This window comes from Cynoglossus semilaevis, chromosome 18, assembly GCF_000523025.1.
Source record: "Cynoglossus semilaevis isolate Cse_v1.0 chromosome 18, Cse_v1.0, whole genome shotgun sequence".
NCBI lineage: Eukaryota > Metazoa > Chordata > Actinopteri > Pleuronectiformes > Cynoglossidae > Cynoglossus > Cynoglossus semilaevis.
The window spans coordinates 9,997,040-10,005,366 of NC_024324.1; the positions used below are offsets into that span (position 1 = coordinate 9,997,040).

The 8,327-nt window shown below is 39.8% G+C and overlaps 1 protein-coding gene across 2 annotated transcripts in view; it reads right to left on the reverse strand.

Annotated features, from left to right (window-relative positions):
* Window positions 1-577: 577 nt before the first annotated feature.
* LOC103394361 (zinc finger protein 385D) overlaps window positions 578-8,327 on the reverse strand; it is a 16,004-nt gene continuing 8,254 nt past the window's right edge. The window contains exons 1-6 of one of the 2 annotated variants that reach the window (XM_025065318.1): window positions 8,178-8,296; window positions 6,960-7,107; window positions 5,729-5,980; window positions 5,440-5,621; window positions 4,331-4,432; window positions 578-3,678 (exon numbers count right to left, since the gene is read on the reverse strand). In XM_025065318.1, the coding sequence (XP_024921086.1) occupies window positions 3,436-3,678; window positions 4,331-4,432; window positions 5,440-5,621; window positions 5,729-5,980; window positions 6,960-7,107; window positions 8,178-8,285 (1,035 nt within the window). In that variant the 5' untranslated portion in view covers window positions 8,286-8,296 and the 3' untranslated portion in view covers window positions 578-3,435. Of the gene's footprint in view, window positions 3,679-4,330; window positions 4,433-5,439; window positions 5,622-5,728; window positions 5,981-6,959; window positions 7,108-8,177; window positions 8,297-8,327 lie in introns of those variants that run through there. The other variant, XM_017040999.2, reaches the window with a different exon arrangement.

An 8,327-nucleotide genomic window follows, 5' to 3' on the forward strand; every position in this document is an offset into this window, starting at 1 on the left:
CTGAGCCATTTACTCCACTGCCTGCCTCCCTTCCATTTACTGATGTGTTTGCTTCATGCCACACAGCTGCACTGCCTCAGCAAGAACGGAAAGCCTCGTGCAGGGACTAAATACATTTTTGTCTGGTTGTGCAAGTGCAACATCTGTTGCATAGGGATGGACCTGTCTGAACTATTAACTGTTGTTGTCTGAGCAGCACTGGAGGATTGTTGCTTGAAACAAATTGTTCAAATCTTCTGCTCACTGGAGTTACTGTAGGAAGATGAAGATCTGTGTCCTGTGGAGTTGCTCTGTCAACTTGTTGTTGAACAATACTTCCATGATGTATGGCCCATGTTAAAGACGTGTCATTATTGTCACACAATTTAAACAACATTTTCAGTTTCAGAACACAGAGCAAATGTAGTTCACACCCTCTGTATAAATAGAAAATATAAAAGCCTAGTTTGTTTTATATTGTAAGCTCAGATCAGACTGGTATTTGTTATAGAAGTTCAGTAAGTTGTAAGTTTAAAAATAAACTTTTTAATTCATTGACCTCATGCCAGGCTAAAATCATTCTAAGTCTAAAGAAGTCAGTCCACATCTGATATTTTATTATTTCAAATTAGTTCAAAATGTCCAACACTATATTTGTAACATTGTATAATTCGTTGGACGTATCGTGGAAAACAATCCTGTGAAAAATAAACAAAGTAAAATAAGGCAAGAAAGAAGGAAAAATAAATTAGAAGTGAAGAATTATCTTTACAGATCTGATAGTCACTTCAGTCTTGTCACCAACAATCAACAATCATTTACTTTTCGATTTTGATCAGGGAATACATTTCTCAATCATTTTCTTGCATGTACACCAGTAACACATTTCATTCTAGCTGAACACCATTCCTTGGTTTGTCTATTGAGAGTCACAAATGAAATGCGAAGGTCAACTGTCAGTTGACAAAATGCTTATAATGATCTTAAGAACTGCCCTCGCATGGTATGCACAGCTCTGCTTTGTACCATTGTTTTCCTTTCAGGTAGCGAATGAGTGGAAAAAAACTCACATGCCAAGACAGGCTTTTGTGTTACTGACACTGTGTGTATTCATTTGCACTTACGTTCATGCATGCCACAAATACAGCACAAGCATGAAAACCCCAGTGGATACACTACATGTAACTGGGAGATAACAAAAAACAGATGACACAATGTGAAGGAAAGTGAAGTGTGGAGTCTGGCTGGGCCAGAGTATTAGTGTGTAAGAAGAGGTCAGGATTCTGACAGCCCATGGAGAATCGAGCATCCCACACACAGATGTTCACAATCACAAGACCAGATAATTAATAATAATAATAACGACTGCTGTGACAAATTGGAAAATCAGGGGCAGTGATTGATTGGAGGGTAATTCTCTGACTTGGCTGATGGAATTATTTTCTTTGGAGCAGCTTTGGGAGGCCGAGGCAGACAATGTCCAATAAATACAATCTGGTGTCAGTTGGCTGACGAGGAATAAAAACAAGAGGAGTTTTAGAAAGTTAGCAAACATAGCCTTTGACCTTTTTTACATAGTCTTGACTTCTGAGATAATGATAAATACAATTATCAGTCAAAGAGTTGTGGGTCATAGAGATAAAATCAGCACTATCAGATTTAGGAGTTTACACTCCTGTCACTCTTATATACTGTTTTGTGAACATAATAGAACCAGTCAGATAAAACCACTTAGTTGGATTCCATGTGTGTTTTCACAAAGCTATCTTCACAAAGTGGCAAATAAATAAAACCAGATTGGTGAACACAACAAAGCTTCCTAGCTCAGCCATACATGACCCCTCTTTTAAATAAAGATCAAATCACATTGTTTCTTTGGATTAGAATAAAAGTGTCAATCCAGAAAGAAACATCTGGAAAACAATTTTTAAAAAACTATACAAATCAAACACATTTACTCCCCATCAAACATAAAATAACACATTGAACATATCTTTGTTTTGAACATGTTTGCAATTAGCAGGACCACTCCTTTGCTGGATCACATCTCCTCTCATTAACTTGTGATGACAGCAGCACTAACCAAGGAAATACATGAGAAAATAGAACAAAACTTCTGCTTTAGGTATGAACAACAACCTACTCACGTAAAGATATAGAGGTCAAAAACAAGCTCTATATTTTCTCCCAAAAATGACCTAATCCTAGGAACCCTTGGAATGTGTGGAACATGTGCACCATTAATATACTACAAACCTCCAACATCACCACAATGCTTTTAGAGGTGGATTACAATTGGCAGACATATTGCTTAAGGCTGCAATAAAGCAAAGGACACGATAAAGAAGCTGGGTCCCATTCTCGGAAGAAAATGAGGGAACAGATAAGGACTTTAGGAGGAATAAAAATAAAATAAAAAAAATCCTGAAGCCAAACAAAGGCGATTGATGTGTAGGTTTCATTATTTTTGGCAAACACCTGAATATACACCAGGGGAAAATTAGTTTTGCATGCAGCTGGATATCAAAGAAATGGCCTTAGATCACAGTTACAAATCATGGGAAGTGATGCATGATGGAGTCTTGACACATCACGCACACATGGAGCAGGGTGTATCAAGATTTAACTGCAAGTGATGTATTTAGATGGAATTTTTGTACCCGAAACATCTTTTTCTGGATTTCCGATTCAGTATCTTCAGCTTTGCTAAATAATGGACAATAGGAAACAGTTTTAGTTATGTGTAATGGATGATTATAGTACTTTATATATATATTCGTATTCTTAAAAAAAAAACTTGATTGTGAAAGTTTACAAAAAAGATCAAATGTGAAAAAGTTAAAACAACTGAGCACAAAAAAAGCATAAAATGATGTACTACTGTGCGCGTAAACACACAAAGACACACACACATGATCGTGATTGTATTCATGTACTGCAGCCAATGGTGTCCAGCACCTACACTGTCTCCAAAGGGGTGAGAACACATCGCCTGCAGCCAAACAGAAGCAAAAAAAAAAAATTATTTCAAACAGTCCATTAATTAATTAATCAAGGAATATAGACATTTCATGAACAGCAGCTTCTGCTGAAATGTCCACCACTGGTTGGTGAGATTCAGAGGCTGGTGCTCGAAACAACTGTTTCAGACTACATGACAGATCTGAACACAAATTTGAACGCGTCTACGCATTTTGGCAACTTCTGCAGTGTAAGGGCCGCATCTGGTGAAATGTGACCCAGCCACTCCATCTCTCTATGCTTTGTACTTTTTCCAACCCACCATGCCATACGTTTGCCACCACAGATAACAGTCTTCAGACTTGACCTTTGACACCAGACAACAGTTTCTTCTGCAATGTAAAAAACAGCAGGTGATGTTTTAGGTCACATTTGTTCAAGTCTCAGGTCTTTCTTCAAACCTCAACATCAGCGCTGATTAAGCTGTTGACAAGGTCAGAAAGGACTAAACAGCACCGGTGTGTGTGTAGAGCAGACGGATCCAGGGGCCGGTGCTAAAAGTGCCTGGGGGAGAGATTGGCTCTGAAAAATGGTGGTGTTGGAGTTTGAGGCAGGCCTGAGAGGGAAGGGGGCCAGTGTTGTCATGGCCGCAGCTGTAGCAATGGAAAGTTGATGCTGTAGAAAACAGGAGGCCAGGGGTTTGGTCAGGTCTTGTTTCTTCCGTAAAGCCATTTGAATCTGTGCATGAAACGGAAAAAAATAGCTTTGAAAGTAAAAAAGTATAAGCAGCAGCACAGTTGTCAACATATGCCTCAGACTGCAAATTTAAAAATCAAGGCTAAATAAAGATCTATTAAATTTAAATCAGACTGTAGGTTAATCATTATTAATTATGATCAATATCCATGTTCCAGGCAGCTGCTGTGATTATCCGTTTCCAAAAAATGTCATAATCGTAACTTGAAAACATTGAAGGAAAACAAACAAACAAACAAACAGGGTCTTATTATTTGAGCAAATGTCTGGCTCAGGCCAATCAGTATGTACACTGATAGGAACAGAAAAATGCTAGTTGTTTTTATTGTAAAACAAAATACAATTTTTAAACAAAAACAGAGAAGTATGTATGTAGCCTCAGTTGGCTCCATTATTTAGACACAGTCTCTGGTAGCCACATGTGTTAGTGAAAGAAATGATGAAGTGAAATGATTCTGCCTTTTTTCTAACAACACACAAGTAAATCTGCTCAGCGATTCTACAACTTGCCTGCGACAATTTCTCTCACTGACAGTAAAAAGGGCAGCTTCCTGGAGGAGCCTCTTTACAATCACATCTTGAACACATATACACATACGACAGGAGAAAATAAATCAAGCAGAACAGTACTCACTGCCTGGAAAGTCTGGTGACGTTGGGTGGGAGTGTAGGGACTGAACTTGGGCTTGGGGGGTTTACCTGCCGCTCTGTCCTTGTGTCTCCTGCTGCTGATGTGCTGGGAGGGACAGACAAGGAGACACTGAAATTTGGTAACCTCAGACATACTCCTGCACCTTCGTGGAGATGAAGCAGACAAAGAAAGATAAGGACGGTTGTCTTTGTGAAATTTGAATAATCATTGTGAAAGGAAATTAGGGGAGGCTTAATCAAATTTCATAACGTGACCATTCAGACAGAATGCAGATAATCGGCTGGCTGCAACTCTAAGTCCAAATCTTTGTGGAGGCTGGGTGTGAAAAAACGTCCTTTTGATTTTTTACTGACGAGCACCAGCAGATGGCTTCAGCCAGTTACCGAGCCGCATAATCAGCGGTGAACTGCTACATATTTATGAGCACCTGGCCAAAGATAACTCTTAAAGTGACAGATATGATGAGTGGAGTTGTGTGCACGTTGCGAACAGATGCTGGTGCTGACATCACATTCAGATGTTCTGTGAAACAGACAAGAGATGTTATTTCTGTATATTGTGATGAGCGATGTGTGATTTTTTTTTTCAACCCACAGAGACAGGTGTGAGATTCGCCTCTATTAGCAATGGTAACATTTCTGCTGAAAAAGATTTCTAGATGACAATGTCAACATCGCATAATAATCCTGCTTCCAAAGGTAACCCTTTGTATTTAAACTTACGGTAAACTTACCGTACCATTCATTAACAATCCTGTTATCTCACATACAATACTAACCTATTAAATAACAGACAGAATTATTTTCGACATACATGTAAAGTAAAGTAACAACGAATGCTCATGGCATCGTTGAATTGCACACACAGATGTACCCTCACCCTAACTTGTTGAAAGCCTCTGAAATTGGCCCTAGTGTGAGTGCACCCTAAAACTACATCAGCCTTTGCAGTATCCAACCATCAGTCCCCCCCAGCCTCCGTCAGTGTCAGCCCTACTCACCAACAGAGAAGCCACTCATGTGAATCATATTTTACACTACATCCACTAGGTTACACAATCTAACCTACACAAGCAAAAAAGTTATCTGAACCTGTTTCAGCTGAGTCTCGGAGTTGACGTGCACATCACAGATCTCACAGTGGAAAGTTTTGTTCTGGAGCCCAGTTGACGAGTCTGACGGCGGGGACAACTTTGCTTTCACACCTGTCCGTGGAAATGACTTGATGGCTCCATCGCCACTTCTCGCCTCCAGCATGGTCTTGTGCTTAGTACCTGGTCCAGAAATGAAATCGTAGCAGCGGCGCATCGCTCACAGTGCATGCAAAGCAAAAGGTCGACACCTTCTGCTGTGAACTTTTGCAGTGAATTCAGATTCTTACCACTGTTGTGGGCCTGCAGCTGCGAGGCAGAGTTGACGGCCACCTTGCAGAGGGAGCAGTAGAGAAGACGTATGGCTTTCTCTTCCTCCGTCTCATCCTCTGGAGCAGTCTCTGCAGTTCTATCGCTTTGCGTTTCCTTCTCTGTCAACCCCAGGCTGGGAGCCGAGGATGTTTCAGATGGTGCCTTCACATTTTCATTGGAGCTGCCGCACAATGGGGATGAGTCAGAGGAAGGATTTGGGGCTGAGGGTTCTGAGAAACACCAGAAATAAAATAGAAAAATAAAGTAGGTGATAAGAAAGAGCAAATGAAAAAGTGTGCTGACCTAGAATACAAGGAGGAAAAACAAGGAGGCTAGAAACACACACCTTAGTCAGTCCGTGAACTCTGTATAGTGCATATTAGTAAAGTAACATTTTCACAGCTCACTTGGCAACAGAGATAAGAAGTCACCTCTCTAATCATCTAATAATCGTTGATTTCCCCCAGGGCTTGTCGCCCAGCACCTAAATGAACAGCAATGTACGGAAACCATTTGACTCTATTATCTCTTATCAGACTGATTGTTACGGTTCCCTGAGGGAGCTGAACAATTTAAGGATTGACTCTTTTCAAATAACCATGATTAGCTGTGCCCACCTGAGGAAGTGCCTGTTTGTTTTCATTGATTCGGCATTTTGAAAGGATGTTACAGTCTATTTTTCTTCCCTTACTCTTAACGCTGGGAATGATCACTGAAATAAGCTCTCAGAAAAAACAAAAACTAAAATCAGATCAGTTCATATTTGCTTGCAGTGACAAATATGAAGATTCATTTCTTAACACCCGCATACATGCAGAAGGTGAACATCAGAACTGGCTCATACACCGTTTACACATTAAGGCTAGAGAGCACTTGATGCTTTCACACCCTGGCTGACATATTTTCATGCAATGTAGGTGGATGTGTAAGCACACACTGCTCCCACAGATCATATTCAGAACATTTGCATTGTACTGCTGATCTCAGGAGGCTTCTGAATGAGGTCAGTAAACACAGACGTGGAGAACCTTTAATCTCCCCACTGCTGACCCCCGAGCTGCGGGAGGTTCATCATCAAGCATTAAAAGTCATGCCTGGGAAAACAAGGTTTGTGGTGTATGTAAATTGAAAGGAGTTGATAGACACACACACATACACACACACACACACACAGAGTAGTACGATATGCATGCCTGTACAGACACGCACCTCCTGAAATTATTTCAGAGCTGGAAGGTGGGAGGATTTGCGTTGTGGTTTCCTTGGCAACTGGTTCAGAGGTCCTGATCTTTGAATCTGGGGCGTCCAGAGCTTTCATCCTTTTTGGCTGTTTGGTGCCATGTGATGAAGCCTGTACCTGTGAAGACAAAAGGAAGTAAAAAGTTTGATATAGTGATGTGAGCATGGTAAAATTTTTTTTTTTTTTTAAAGTATCAATATCTGTACAACAGCACATTGTTAGACGAGTGTCTTAATAAATGTTCTTGATGGTGTAGATAACACATCAGTGTCTGTCACAACAAAAATGTACAGTTTGGTGCAAAGTACCTTTCCCAAACCGTTTTATATTGTTTCTTTAGAGAGAAACAAGTATCTGAAAAAACAGTTCTGTTAAGAATGCCTTATTTTACAGTGCAGGAAAATTAGTGCAGGGACCTCAACAGGGGGAGATGAGGGTGGAATAATTATGACCTTGGCATTTTGAATCAATTATATTGAATGCAAAATAATATCAACTCTTTCTCTGTTATCAGAATATTCAGCTTTTACAGTTAAATTGAATGTACCTGCTCAGTGACAATGGTGAAAAAAAAGAAAAGAAAGGTGAAGTATTTGATTTAACATAACTGTGTCCATACAAAAAATAAACAACATACAAGGATATGTGATGTTACTCAATAAAATATATCGAATTATAGTTCAAATTCCTTGCAGCATTATTATATTGCATTTAATACTACATTATTATTATTAGTTAATTTTGCAGTATACAAAAATTTCTCACAGACAACCAATATGGTTATATGGTTTTTATCCCCAACTTGTTATTTTCTTACTCTTCTCTTCTCCTTTTCAAAATTAAGGAAGACATCCTCCAGATTTGGTATTTATAAATATAAAAAAGACATGGTTACCTCAGCCTGGGCTTGGTAACCATTGGGCTTGGAAATAAAAATATGGTGGTGCTGCAGTGCAGTGCAGCTCATGATTGTGCTTGTTTATGAATCATTGTGTAACAGTCACAATGAAAGGAATAATAATTGCTCTGATATCAGAGCCTTTTAGTGAGTAAATACGCAGCTCTAGATTACCTCAGGATCAGCACAGGAGCCAAACACAAGGCAGGTCTTTTCAGCCCTGCAACTGTCGTGCAAGGGTGTGTGTGAGAAACAATAAGCAATGCATTTACCAAACAACACCACCTACCTCTGAGTTGAACCTAATTTGATACACTCCGCAGGAACCGGGCTTTCTCTTCAGAGGTGATGTTAGCCCGAAGCAGGGGCTAATCAGAGCTTTATGGATGTGATCCATCTGCAACAGAGTAAAGGAATTCACCGCTGTTAAAACACTGTC